Source organism: Crocodylus siamensis, chromosome 8 (assembly GCF_052110815.1).
Source record: "Crocodylus siamensis isolate JL-2025a chromosome 8, ASM5211081v1, whole genome shotgun sequence".
NCBI classification, from domain to species: domain Eukaryota; kingdom Metazoa; phylum Chordata; order Crocodylia; family Crocodylidae; genus Crocodylus; species Crocodylus siamensis.
The window spans coordinates 58,408,516-58,422,787 of NC_143402.1; the positions used below are offsets into that span (position 1 = coordinate 58,408,516).

General features: G+C 44.5%; 1 protein-coding gene across 1 annotated transcript in view; it reads right to left on the reverse strand.

Annotated features, from left to right (window-relative positions):
* The window catches only part of PBX4 (PBX homeobox 4), a 30,822-nt gene extending 20,800 nt beyond the window's left edge, over positions 1 to 10,022 (reverse strand). Inside the window, exons 1-2 of the mRNA XM_090059398.1 lie at positions 9,694 to 10,022; positions 3,294 to 3,367 (exon numbers count right to left, since the gene is read on the reverse strand). Coding sequence (XP_089915524.1) covers positions 3,294 to 3,367; positions 9,694 to 9,938 — 319 coding nt within the window. The 5' untranslated portion in view covers positions 9,939 to 10,022. The remainder of the gene's footprint in view (positions 1 to 3,293; positions 3,368 to 9,693) is intronic.
* Between the last annotated feature and the right edge of the window lie 4,250 nt (positions 10,023 to 14,272).

A 14,272-nucleotide genomic window follows, 5' to 3' on the forward strand; every position in this document is an offset into this window, starting at 1 on the left:
ATACATGATATTGCACACTCCCGAGCAAGATACCCACTCATCAATAATTATACTAAGCCAAATAAAATCCCCATCATTTCTAATTAATCCTTAATTAAAATACATCATAACCTAAGGTGCTGAAACTTCACTCAATATGCTAATGTAATCATTACAATATTTTTACATACCATTCATTAAAAGATACACAGCTCTGTGATGAACTGTATGAGATCACTGGTGCCAAAATAAAAATATGCACTTTGTTTAGACTTGTTTTCCTCTCTCCCATTTCTCCTCCATCAGGAAACAGAGCAAGAAAAGCTAGTGGAAAATACATCTTTTGGCCACAGAGCACACTCAGAACCTCAATTTTTCCTTGGATAGCCCACTTTGTACAAGTGGCATGGCATGGTACTGAAAAGTCAGGTCTTGTGACTCAAGACTATACCTACATTAGATACGTTTTTCTAGCGTCAGAATATTTGTGTCCCAAGATGACAAAGTGCCCCTAGTGTTGATAGGCAAAGCAGCACTTTTACCAGTACAGTAAACCAATCCCCCCCCGCCACTTCCCCCAACCAAAAATACTGCACAGCCACATCAGGGATCACACCTCTTGACACACACAGCTAGGACAACCCTGCTTAGCCCACCTGTGAAAAAGACAGTGACATCTACTTTGTAGGACCACTGAGACTTAGTGAATGTTTGCTCTGCACTTGCAAGATGCAGGGCACTATGATCAGCAATAATAGTTTGTCTTTACAGATAGCTTCTCTTAAATTTGCCGAGATCTGCTGAACTAGGCTTAAAGTGCAGTCCTGCCATGCAAAGCAACATTAACAAAAGTATTGCAGGGTTTCATCTCTCAATAAATCTACAAATATGCTTAGTTTTCCCAAGAGATAGTCTCTTTAAAAGAGCAGTTATGCAAAATTCAAGGCGGTGTCTGAAAGCCAGGCTGGAGTCTTCCTTCTTGCAAATCAACAGAAACAAGCTCAGCAAGCCAATACACACCCTTGGCTGAACACACGTATCTCCCTTTGTCTGTGGAGGGCTTGCACCAGGTGTTGGCAGACTGGAATGTGGAAAGCAATTCTGATGATGATATTTAAGTAAATTCCTCTTTAACCACTACTTTTAAAAACAGAAACAGGGAGTATTAGAGTAATTGGCTCTGGAGAGGACTTAGGCCTAGAGACCTTGTCTGTAATATGTTTGCATACACATGTATTCCAGGGCTCTTCGTCCATCATTAGGGTTTGTTTGTTTTTAATGCACATTCCATGTACTTACTGCAACTATATGCCGCCCTTTACTGCTACCAAAAGAAAAGCCTCAGCTGCATCATTCGACAAATAATCCTCTTTCAGCATCCTGAGGGCTCTCACATTCAAGCACAGCTAGCCATAAGTACATCAAATTCCTCAGCCAACAACCTTCAGCTGAGTAGACCACATCCACCCTGCCAACAGGCCTGCTACTGGGAATAGCAGAGATTGCCTCAGTTGGTCTCAAGTGTTATAATATAACAGAGCTTTCTTAGAATTCAAGACTGATGATCTCACATGCTCACCACAGAGGGCAAGAAGAAAAACTTGAACAGGCTTTTCTAGCATTCAAAGAAAGTATAAATGCTTCTGCCAGGTCTCAAAGAACAAGGTACCCCAGTAAGGATGTTCACCATGTACCTCAATGGAGTACGAAGCCACTAAACACCACAGAGAGTAGCACTGCCTTAAAACCCCATATACTTTTGAATTAGCTGTACCTTCAGTGAAGATGTATGAGGACTGCATTTATCCAGGATGCCCTTGAAAATAAAATACACAGTCTGGTATATTTTTCTTGGTGTAGCAATTGGTGTCACCTACAACATATATAGTAACTGATTTAAACCAAAAGTAACCAAAAAAATCTTATAATCCATAGTTTAAGTGGTATTTTGAAGTTGGCTAATTACATGCAAGAAGCAATTGGAAAATTAACATGCACCTTTAAGAAAAAAAAGAAAAAGTGTGGGCAGAAGGTCTCTGCACCTTTCAGTTGGCTGCTCAATGGCAAAGCACATGGTTTAGCCTGGCTGTTGTGAATGACACTAGCACACCAACAAAGGGAATGTGGGGGAGAGGTTTGGGGGAGGGGCAAACTTATTTTAAACCGATTCAGAGATAGAAAAGAAGCTTGTGTGCCTGTGTCACAAAGAAAGCCTAAAACCTTGTGCTACAGTATGTCCAGGCTTTTGTCTGCTTCAAGCTATAACATCTGCTCCCCATAATTTAAATAAGGAATAGACAGACCAGCAGACATTAGAAAATCTGAGACCAAAACAAATCCAGCGTAACCGAGGTACTGGAGTCTTTTCTGGCAAACATGCTTAAGTCAAAAGGAAGTTACATTTCCAACTTATAAAACAGAGTAAACCTAAATACACAACTAGAGTTCACTTGGATTTCTTTCTTTTTAGCAGTCTTATGGTTAACATGGTCAACAGTTTGGCATTATGGAAAGAGTGACTTAAAGAGAATTAAGGTATTTTTTCAGTACAGGTTCAATACTAAAGGCATCAGGATATTAAACAGACTATAACAAAAAATAAATCCTCTACAATTAAGTTGCTTCTGTAATTACCCAACCTCTAAAAAAAGCATCCAAGTTCAAAAGGCTCAAAAGTTCACCTAACAAAGCACAAGAAAACATCCAGACATCTCTGCCTGCAAGTTTAGACACGATTAGCAGATATACTGGGTGGCCAAAAATCACAAGTCCACCGACTCCTACCAGGCCTGCTTCCTCAAAAAGTCACATAAACTACCTGTCAAGACAATTTCCTGCAACTCATGCCTCCTCTGTTCCAGTGTTTCTGGAACTTCTCTTAGAGCCATTTTTCTGTTGATGGGCTAGAGCTTTTTCCACTGTTGAGCTCTTAGTTCTTCCAAAGTTTTGGCATCATTCCCTTTAAAAAAATGATACATGGGCAACACCTCTAAAGGCATCTTGGCTGTGCACTTGGGGCATCTGTGCAGCAGCTCACACTGTAATTAATGCTTTATTTGTCTCATGTTTTCTTTCCAAACCAAAATCTTCCTAGTGAGTAGCAATATTTTCTTCAAGTCAGGGCACTTTCTATTTTATCCAAAACAAACTAAATATAACCTACACAAGAAAGACAACTCAGGAAACAGGCCTTGTAAGGCTTCAATTTGTAGAGCTTCCACAACAAAAAAAGGCCTAGCTGAATAGCACCTAACCTGGGAGCCAGCCATATCTCATACTAGCTTTCCAAAAAAACATTAAAAATTCCAACACACCTGTTTTTTCCTTGATCTCACACAGCACGCTGAAAAGAGCAGGTTTCATTCTGTGGCAATTCAAGGCATGTTTTCTGCAAGGGAGAGAAAGAAAGGATGAGTGCCAACTGGAACAGAAGAGAGCTAAGAATGCCAAGGTTTAGAAATAACCAGCTCTACATATTATTAAGATTAGCATAAATTTAGAAGTTCTGGCAATAAACTCAATCAAGATGCACAACCAAAGTAATTTATAGCCTCAACATACACTGTTTATTGTTCATGGAAGCACAATAGAAGTTAAGCTCTGCTGAAAACGTATTTTATTGATGGGACAAAGGTCTGCCTTCAAAATTAAATATTGTTCCACTTCCTCTAAACAATATAGTCCATCTAAAACAAGGAGCATCAGCATTTTTATTTTATACAGATCTGAATTTGTTTCCAACGTTCAGAGCAGAGGTCCCATTAATTAATCAAAACCCAAAGTATCCATCTATCTGTCTTCTGATGAATAGGAGTTTGCCTTTCCCCTAAAAAGGCACTAGAAGGTGGTTTTAAATTCTGTTATCTCTTAGGACCATAAGTGATCCATGTCCTGTCAGACCCTCCCTAGCATCAACCCTCCTGGCTTTGGGATGTCAGAGGACACAAGCCAAACTGTTCCATTTAATAACTCCCAATGTAGCAGGGAATTGCTCAGGTGTCCATACAGAAAGGATGAAGGGTACAGACATAGTTTCATAGTTTCTAGGGTCGGAAGGGACCTGAGCAGATCATCTAGTCCGACCCCCTGCTATGGCAGGAAAGAGTACTGGAGTCAAATGACCCCAGCAAGATGTTCATCTAACCTCCTCTTAAACACCCCCAGGGTAGGAGCCTGCACCACTTCTCTTGGAAGTTGGTTCCAGACCCTAGCCGCCCTGACCATGAACTAGCGCCTCCTGATATCTAACCTAAACCTACCCTCTGCCAGCTTGTGACCGTTACTCCTGGTCACTCCTGGCACATCTCCTAAGGTGGGGGTGTACTTAATGGGATCAGCAATCTGATAAGCAATACCTCAGACCTAGCAAGTGAACCCAGTGCCAGGACCTCTCTCTCACATTTTGTTATATTCCAAATCATGAGTTTTCAGTATGGACTGTGTCCCCTACATCCTCAGTAAGAATCCACAGCACACACTAACTGCTGCTTTGAAGCTGCTAGGGTGTTTACTGTCGTCAGTGTATTCACAACATTTGCACATTGTGGGATATCTGTCCCCCTCCCTTGAAGCCATGTCACAAAAAAGGGTTACAGACAAGAACTGACAGCGCTGTAGCTAGAGATGCACCCCCCAGCTCCAAAGTCTGTTTATGCTTCCCAGCAACCTCAAAACCATTTTGCTTTGACAGAAGCCATATGGCACTTTTTAACAGGTATAAACTCATTGTTAGTTTCTGCATATCTAACAAGAGGCAAAGGGAAGGGAAAAAAACTCTACACTTGTTTGCAAACAGAATGCACTGCTTACACAAGGGCTGTCCAACGTACGGGTGTCCAAGGACCATTTGTCCCTTCTGGTGCAGTCCATGGGGCTGTACCAGTGGGGTCATGGGCCCCTGGCCTGCACGCCATATGGATGTCCCCCTGCTGCACCATGCAGACCTGGCCTCACCTGAAGCCCCCCAAACTGTGCTGAGACTCTCTGCCCCCTGGAGTAGGCAGAGAATGCAGAAACTGGGGGGGAAGGAGACACAGAGCCTAGAGACTTCAGCTGCTGTTATAGCCACAGTGATAGGGGGACTGATAACTGGGCAGGAGCCTGGGGGCTGCAACTTAGCTCCTCTTAAGCTGCATGCAGCCCAAGGGCCACCCGTTCACTTACACAATTGACCACCCTTGCAAAGAAGCCCAAGATATTACCCCAACAATTATTTCTTATTTGTATTGCAGGAATATCCAGTGTCAAGCCTTGTATAGATGAGGATGTAGTTCCTGGCTCAAACAGCTTATAACTAACACAAAACAAAGATAAATAAGGGGGAAAAATGATAAGGTGGAGAGAGGTACCATCCTATGATTTATACATTTTTTTTCAATAGGAAAAATACTTGTTCTCTTTTTAAAGAGAACGGAAACAATGGTTTATATACAAAGCCATCCTGAACCCTTTATAAACAAACTATGCTTTACAGAACACTGCTAATAGTTTAAGGGAAGCAGAGTCAACTTGGGGAAAAAGCAGCTCTCAAAGTTTTTTTGTTCCAGTAACCACTACATTAATTGTAACCAAGGGATGAGACAAGCAAATTGTAGTGTCTCGTTCTCCCCCACTTACCCGCAAATCCTCTCCAACATTTGATAAAACCTTCATACAGCTTCTCCTACATATCAGGTCTCTCACTTTGTGCTGATCTTTTACAATACAAGGAACAAAAACATTTAACAAAGACGAAAACAAGAGTGTAAAACTATAAAATTGGTCAAATACTGAGTGGCAAGACTATAAGCTACTTTTTATAACCTGAAATTCACTGCGTCTCAAGTTGACAGTCTCTATACTACCTCAACAACAGCCTTAGCATTCAGCACAAGTTAAATAATGTTAATGTGATTTACTGCATTTGTGAGCAATGTCACAACAATTCTGTGTACATGAGGGGAATGTTATCAGGTTTCACACTTCCAAACAGTGAACAAATATAAATACAAAAAACACTCTATAACCTTCTCTGCATTCTACTGAGGGGGGCTAGCAGAGAAACCACAAGAAGAACATATATATAAACAGCCTCCTGAGATGCCAGCAAAAACTGTTTCCATCATCCTAAAACAAGTTAATTCTTTTGCCCTAGTTGAATTTCTACCTCTACTTCCCATCATCAGAAAGTCTTTCCCCATTACTGCTTCCAGTTTTTTCTGAGGTTAAGACATACATTTTGATTTCAGTCTCTTTCAGAGGTCTTGATAATAAAGAAGGCCAAGTTTCTTGCAGACTCTGCTACCTTCATTTTTGTTTGGCAGACATCTGCTGTGGGATCTTCGCACACAGTTGGATACTTGAACTACATGAAAATACCTTATACCGGTCTGCTACAATGCAGAAGTGGCAGTGGCATTACATACAGCATATACTTCACCAACAAAATAATTCAATTGCTGCTATGCCTCTGGCTATAATTCAGATGAAGCTATCACAGTTGCTAAATAAACTATGTGAGCAGTTTCACAATGTGTCAGAAAAATCTCAGGAGGCTCTGGAGAACAGGATGCTAAAAAAAGCTAAAGAAATTGTCATTTCTTTGTGGCAGGTTGGAACCCACACTGACTCCCTTCCCCTCACCTTTCAAAATATTTTTTTTTTTAAATTACCACTTAAAGAATATTCACAGCCAGAGGAAATACCTTTTCAGATTTTTTTAAAACATTTAACATATTGGCCTCTTGTATAGCATTAGCACAGCTATGGGCAACAGCTCTAAAGAGCACTCAATTGCTTACAAGCCTTCTCCAGTCATGTTTACAACAGGCAACTGCAAACCTCCCGTAAACATTATAAACAGAGTACAAGAGTTAAATAGAATTATCACAAGTTGAAGGCCACTGAACAAGTTGATTCACTGCATACAAACAAGAGAGGCCTACTACACATTTAACAAATATCTAAGCAGATCAAGATATGCCCACAGAAAATGAGCCTGAGAACAAAGGCAGCTGAGAAGACAGCCAAGCGGAGTCTATTGTCCTTGCCTGATGACAAGCAAGGAATTCCTAGGCCTTGGAACTCTGCTTGCTTCAAACTAGAACCAAAACCACCGACTTGCACACAAAACAATAAGTCAGATGTCTTACCAGGTGTATAAAGCTACCCTGAAATCATGCTGTAGTTAATAAGCCAAAGATTCTTGTGTAAAAGAATAAAGTTGGCAATGTAGTCTAATAACAATGTTACTTTAATTTTTGGCAGGCTTATTTCCATTAATAAAACTTCAGGTCCACATATTTTTAGTTCACAGTCTAAAATTTACACTGTAGAAACTGAAAGAGGCCTGGAAGTCCAGGGGCCCCAGTAAAGCTTGCAAATTGTAACATGGTACAGTTTAATTACAGGGCTTTTTTCAGAAAAAAGATAAATCCCTAGCAAGTAAATGAACTGGAGCTAAACAAATAAGTTCCTATGCAGAAAGGCAGGAGTCTTGGAACACCTCGCCTATATCCCTGAGGCATCTTGCTGTTACTTACACTGGACTAAGGAGCTTTTCTTTGCTTTTTTAATGGCATTATAGACCTATTTACCCTAGGTTTCCATTTCCTAACTACTCTATGACGATGAACTCATTATTGTCAAGGCAAGAACCCCTATTGTACATGTATGATCACTTAAAATGCAAAGAAACTTTCAAGTTTCCAGGTCTTCAAAAAGTCACTGTACTCAGAGACCTTTTGAATAACATGTTGTTGCCAAAAACCCTGAACTAGCTCAAGCAATAACCTGCACAAAATGCACTAGGCAGCTCTGAGTTGTGTTGTCATAATTCAATTCTTTCTTACAAGCCAAGGAAACGTCCTGCTATCCTGAAAATGATTTTAAAAGAAGAAAACAGAACTGCAGTGTCTTGTATCATAGGCAAAGATTTTTGTGATTTTTTTTTAAACAAACTGTATGCTTGGAAGAGCATACATTCTGCACAGCAGCTATGGACTGTTTTGACTGAGGTCTAGTAACAGAAGAGAAAGGAAAGCATTGTAGGGAAGCCTGATCCCATCATTTGTTAAGGGAAATCAAAGGGATATAGCTAAAATTTATCTTAATGAAAGCTGTTTTAGAGAGGTGGAACACACCTTCATTTAACCATCCTCTCCCCAAGTCAAACTAATCTAAAATAGTAATCAAAATGAATATAGATCAAATGCAGCACAGTACAATGTTTTCTTTCCATATATACAGTCTACAGAACTTTACCATGAATTTCCTCTTAGGGTCTGCTCCAACAAATATTCTCTTATTCCATCACAACATTGACAGAAACATGGCTACAGTTTTGCTTATATTCCAGTCATCTAGTCAACAAGCTTAGGAGTTTATTTTTAGTAATTCTGTATTTTTACTTGAGTTGCTTACACTAACTGTGCTCAGGGGACAGCACAGCAAGACTTCAAATACAGACAAGAACCAGCCTCATTCAGCATCGCTTTAGAGGACGATGATAACCAGCTAGAGAGGTTCTGGAACACTGAAGAACACCTCGTTTGGGGGGTTTTAGAGTGGACAGTCAGACAGGCTCCTGACTGAACTCACAGATCACTGACTGTATGAGGATTCAGTTAGCTACTTTCTAGCTAGCTCTGATTTACAATCCTCCCTTTTCCAAACTGCCTGCTTGTGTTTACCTATTTGCTATAACGGGTACATGCCAAGTGAGCAAAGCATGCAATACACAGAGCCAATCAGGGACACAGATATCTCTAGGGCAAAGAGAAGCAACTAGAAAATGCTGAATGATGCCAATATTTTTACAATCAGGTTATGTTACTCCCTACAACGACTTACATCCTAGGGAGGACTATAAGAGGCTACAACATACACCGTCTTTCCTGGGCATAGCATAAGCAGCTCTTTAAAGGTGAGTAGGGGACACTTAACTCTTGAAGTGAAGGATTGATAGTGCAGCATCCTTTAGGCCTAGTAAAGGCAGACACGTGAAAACTGCTCAAACCTGAATTGCAGTATTCTAGACATTCAGGTCAACTCATCTCCTCGAGCACTTCAATCTTGTCCCACAAACACAAGGCTGTGCAGCCCCCTGGGCCCAGTTCTACAGTAGTTGTGCAATATTAAAACTCAGCGGCTGAGGTGAAGCTCAGCCTCCAGCAGTGGAGGGAGGAAGAGCGTAACTCAGCACAGTTAACCAGCAGACAACTTTTATATGCCAGCCTAAGGCACCCGTGCGGCCGTGGCCCCAAACCCAAGCACTAAGCAACCTCCTGCTCTGTCACGAATGGCGCAAAGGGGTGCAAGGCTTGCCTTCCAAGGGGAAGCCGCGAGCACTCCTTCGTGGCACGACAGGCCCACACTGCTCACCTGCCGCTAGCTCCGGTCCTTCCCAGCCACCAGGCCAGGGGCAGCAGCTCCCAGCGTGTGAGGGCACAACAGGGGACCCCCCCTGCACCAAAGTCCTGTCGGGTCCCTCCGAAATCAGCCCCAGCCAAACCCCGCGGGCCTGGAGGGGAGTGCCCGTGCCCAGTCGGCAGCGGCTTCCCGGTCCGTCCCGTCCCCGCCCGAAGCGAGCCCCGCGCCGCGGCCGCGCCCAAGCCACAACGGGGCCGCAGACAATGAGCGGAGCCCGCCCCGGCGCCGGGCGCACCCCGCCCTGCAGCCCCCAGGCCGCGCCAGGCCCCGGCGCTCGCAGCGAGGCCGCACCCGGCCGGGCCCTACCTGGCCTGCGCCTCGTCCAGGCTCTGGTCCGTGATGGCCATGATCTGCTGCAGCACGTCCCCGGTGTCCTGGTGCCCGGGCGGCGGCGGCGGCGGGGGCGGCGGCGGGCCCGGCTGGTGCGGGGGGGGCGGCGGCGGCGCGGCGGCGGCGGCCGGGTCCCCGGCGGAGGGCGGCGGCGGGATGCCGCCAGGCAGGGGCACCGCCGCGCCGTGCGCCGCCGCCAGCAGCCGGGACGGGCCCTCCATGGCGGGCGGGCGGAGCGGCACCGGCGGCCCGAGCGCCTGGCGCACAACAGGGCCCAGCGCCCAGCAGGCCCCGCCCCGCCCCGCGCGACGTGGCCCCGCCCCTCCCTCCGCGCCCGGGCCCCGCCCCCGCGCCCGGGCCCCGCGGCGGACGGCGGCCGAGACGGGTCTGCTGCCCCCAGCGCCCTGGCGGTCACGGCCAGCCGTCCTGGTTCGAGCCCCGCCCCCGCGCTGATGGCTGAAACCATCCCCTGACAGCGTCTCTCGCGCCGCCCCCCAGCGGGGTCCGTCCGGGCTGCGCTGCCTGCGGAGCGGGGCTACGGCCCGGCTCTGGCAACTGTGAGGCTGTGGGGTGCCTGCCTCCACCCGCACGTGCCGGAAGAGCAGCCCGTTCTCCGAGGTGGGGCCCCGCAGCCGCCTGCAGCCTTTCGGAGATCGCTCGGGACTGTCCCCAGGGGGCTGCACCGCCGTCAGGTGTTGCATGTGCGCGAGGCGTAAGCAGGTGCTTCCCTAATTGAAGGCAGGGAGCTGGACGGCTACAGCTGGTCCTGGCGGGAGGCCGCACCGAGAGGCGTCATCCCGGCGCTGGGTGGACTAAGTGAAAAGTCCCGCTGTCACCAAACCCCGATCATAAGCGAGCAGAGACAGAGTTAAAACGAACCGTGGAATAGGTTTCTGGCGTGGCTTTCCAGCGCCCTCATTATCTTTTCTTATTTCCATCTCGGGAATCTGCACTGCCCTGCTGAGCAGCATTTTAATTATACATCCACACTGGGAACGTATTTACATATGTTTCCAGAGATGGAAAAAGCGGCTCCTGACGCAGGTCCCAGGGAAGAGACGGCTTGTTTGAAAAAAATGACAGGATCAGTTTGCTGGCTAGGAGAAGGAAAGATGAAGCTGAGAGACGGAACGAGGAGACTGGGAAGAGGAGAGAGGCAGAGATAAGCACTGTGAGTCCCCAAGCCCCAGTAACAATCAGCAGCAGCCAGCTACTGACAGGGTTTATTCTTTGGGGCACATTTTCCAAGCAACATTAGGGAAACCCAAGCAGTTTCTCACAGAGAGTCACGCACTCATTTTCCTCCAGGGCATCGTTTTTAAAATGTTTCCCTCTGATTCTACAAAATGGGAGCTGCTCCACAGTGAATATTGACACGCACACTCATCCCCACAGCACTGTCTATACATATAACCTGATACAGGCTTCCAGAGAGGGGATGTCTAAAGGCCAGAGCACAGGATTGGGACTTCGGAAATGTGGGGTCTGGTCCCAGCTCCACCACTGATTTACAAGTGACAAATTACTTGGAGAATAAGGAAGAATGGTATTTTGTCCTGGTTTCCAAGTGGGTTGAGATCCTTCAATAAGAGGTGCTATAAAAACACAAGCTATTCTCCATTTTATCTACAAACACAGCAGTATGCAGATACTACATTTGCAAGCAGGCAGTGTATCAACCCTACTTCAAACCAGAGTCTGATTCTCCCCACACGTAGGCCAATGTAAATCACCAGCAACTTCATTGAAATCTACGGAAATACACTGACCATAAAGTTTAGTGTAAGAAGAGGAGCCCAGTGTATATATATAGCACATGGTATTTATGATCCCAAATTACATGTCTCGCAGGGATTGGCATTATTCATAACCAAAATAAAACATGAATCTCTGGCTAAGCTGGAACATTTCTAGGATTTCCCTGCAAGACCTCCTATGTCGCAGTCTGTTTCACAGGGCCTAGGGACAATCAAAGCCCACTTATGTCCTAACTGAAGCTAAGAACCACCTTTAACAGCTAGGTTAGGTCAAAAGTATTTAGCCTGTATGATTCAAACAGCATTGTGTGTCAGCAGAGAAAACCTTCCTTTTTTGCAGACTTTCTTTAGAAACTTCCATTTTCCATTATTATAATATAATTTTATGCCCCAGTCCTGCAAAGATACAGGTATTTGTTTAGCTTTTCACACTGAAAGTAATACTACTGGAGATGACAGGGTGACAAACCTTTGTCCTCAGTTGTATAAAGTTAAGCCTATTTATAATTCTGAGATTCTTATTTTATTCATCATATCCTTCATACAAGCTATGAGCCAGATCCCATCCCTGCTACTCCAGTTTACCTCTTGAGGAAGTTAACTAAAAGCAGAATCTAACTCAGAACATTTACATTTGACAGGTTTTCATAAAAAAGGAGCCAATCTTCCCATGTCAAAGGGCTGAACACAGATGACCCTGTTCCTCTTTAAATGCTGTGAGAATGTGGAATGACATAATAAAGTGCAAGGAACATGGCTTGAGAAAATGCCATATTTTTCAACCTTTTGGTAAGAAGGATTAATAAACCATCTTTTCTCATTCACAGGATGCCTGTGGGAGGGAGGAGCTGAATTAAAAGATGACAAGAAATTAAATTGTATTGCAAAAGTTCTTGCTGATGCAGCCAAGGGAGCTGGGAGAGCTGTCTCCAATCCTCTGATAAATCGACCTGTGTATTTTGATAGGAAATAGAGTGGGGTATAATTAGCAAGTGAATCCTCTCCTGTCAGCACAAAAAAAAATAGAAATTGAAGCCAAGACTTTTGAAGCTGATTGGCAAGTGCGTGTGCTAAAGAAAAGCCCATGGAGCCATAAATCTGCAAGCAGATTCATCCCCACCTGTGAACCATACCTTATCTCCATAAACAGCCATGGCAAGGGCTGCAGCCTGAATAAATATTTGCATGGTGATGGTATTAGATTACCTACCAGGCCACCAATCACTGCTTTTCCAGTTCTCAGAACTGATGGGTTCCATCTAGAAAGCATACAGCACAGCCTCAGAAGGAAAATTATCCTCACTGACCCCACAAATTGCTTCTCTCAGAATTTATCTGACCAAATAATATACTGCATTTGTATGCATCTAGTCCCAGTACATGGATGTGTATACATGTCCACATATCTTGATATGTGTACACATATGCATGTGCATGAAACAGAGTCTATCTGTGCATGTAACTGCTTCCCCTTGTCAGAATTCCTAGCTTCTAGCCCAATTCAGAGAGGGAGTATGATGTACTGATTCAGCAGGGACTAGGAAGCAGGTCCTCAGATTTATTCTGTAGTCTGATGCTGATTTGCTTTGCATCGCTGTGTGTCAGTAAAATGGACAGTAACTCTTATTGTTCAAACAGAAAGATGGTGGCACTTCACAAACAAATATAAAATGATCTAACCCTTATCTGAAACACACAGTAGAAATACAAAGGATTCCCTTCTTCCAGAGAGGAAGAAGTTGGTTAGTTTTATAAAAAATACTATAACATTTGCTCCTTGACTTCAAACTTTTGAGCCAGGCCAGGCAAACCTGCCCCACGCATAGGTCTTGCTGAAATCCCCATGCAACAGCAGATGGCTGTATCTGGATGGGAGGGAAGATACATGCTAGGAGGCTTAGAAATGTATATCTGGCCCTTTTAAAACAATTTCTGGATTCTGACTGTACACAAGGGGAGCTCCAATGATCAATGGATGGAGCTGCTACTTTCACTATTGGACCATCACTGCTCATGTATCTTCATATCAAGACACTCCCCTGCAGAGGTCTTAATTTTTATCTCACCAGCCAGCATCAGCTATACTCATTCTATAATCTGTCCTTACCAGTATGATATCTGAACATCTCCTTCACCTGTCTCCAGCTGACTCAAGGTTGGCCGAAAGCACCTACCCATACAGAAACTGGGCCAGAGCTAAGTTCGCAACTAAATAAAGCCAGGCTCATCCTTCAGCAGCAAGTCTGGTGTACAAGACTCAGCAGGCCCACAGTCTGGCCAGACCTAGTCATTCACCAGAGATGTCCATTAGAAAGAAAGAGGGAGGTAGCTCTGTTAGTCTTAAATCAGACAGAAAACAGGGTAGATTTGTACCTTGTAGACTAACTACATCAGAGATGCATAGCATAAACTTTCGTGATCCTGACCTCACTTCATCAGATGCATCACTTAATCAGATCACTTCATCTTCATTAGAAAGAGATGATGGGTACCAGGCACTTCCCTCCCTCAATCTTCACATACCGGCCCTTATTCCCAGTATTCCTTGGTATCATTAAGATGATCCAAATTCTGGGCTTCACCCTCCCAGCTGTGAGTGCACGCGAGACACAACCCTTCCCTACAGTACTTCTGAGGTCCAAACAAGAAGCAGCAGATCACCAACTGAATTATTCTACAAGTTGCCACAGGTTTAAAAATCTAAATAAAAGCTTACTTATCTCTTGTCTCCTTTTTGGCTTCCATTGCAGAATTTTACAATAAACTCAATACACAGATAATAACATTTGTGGTAGAAG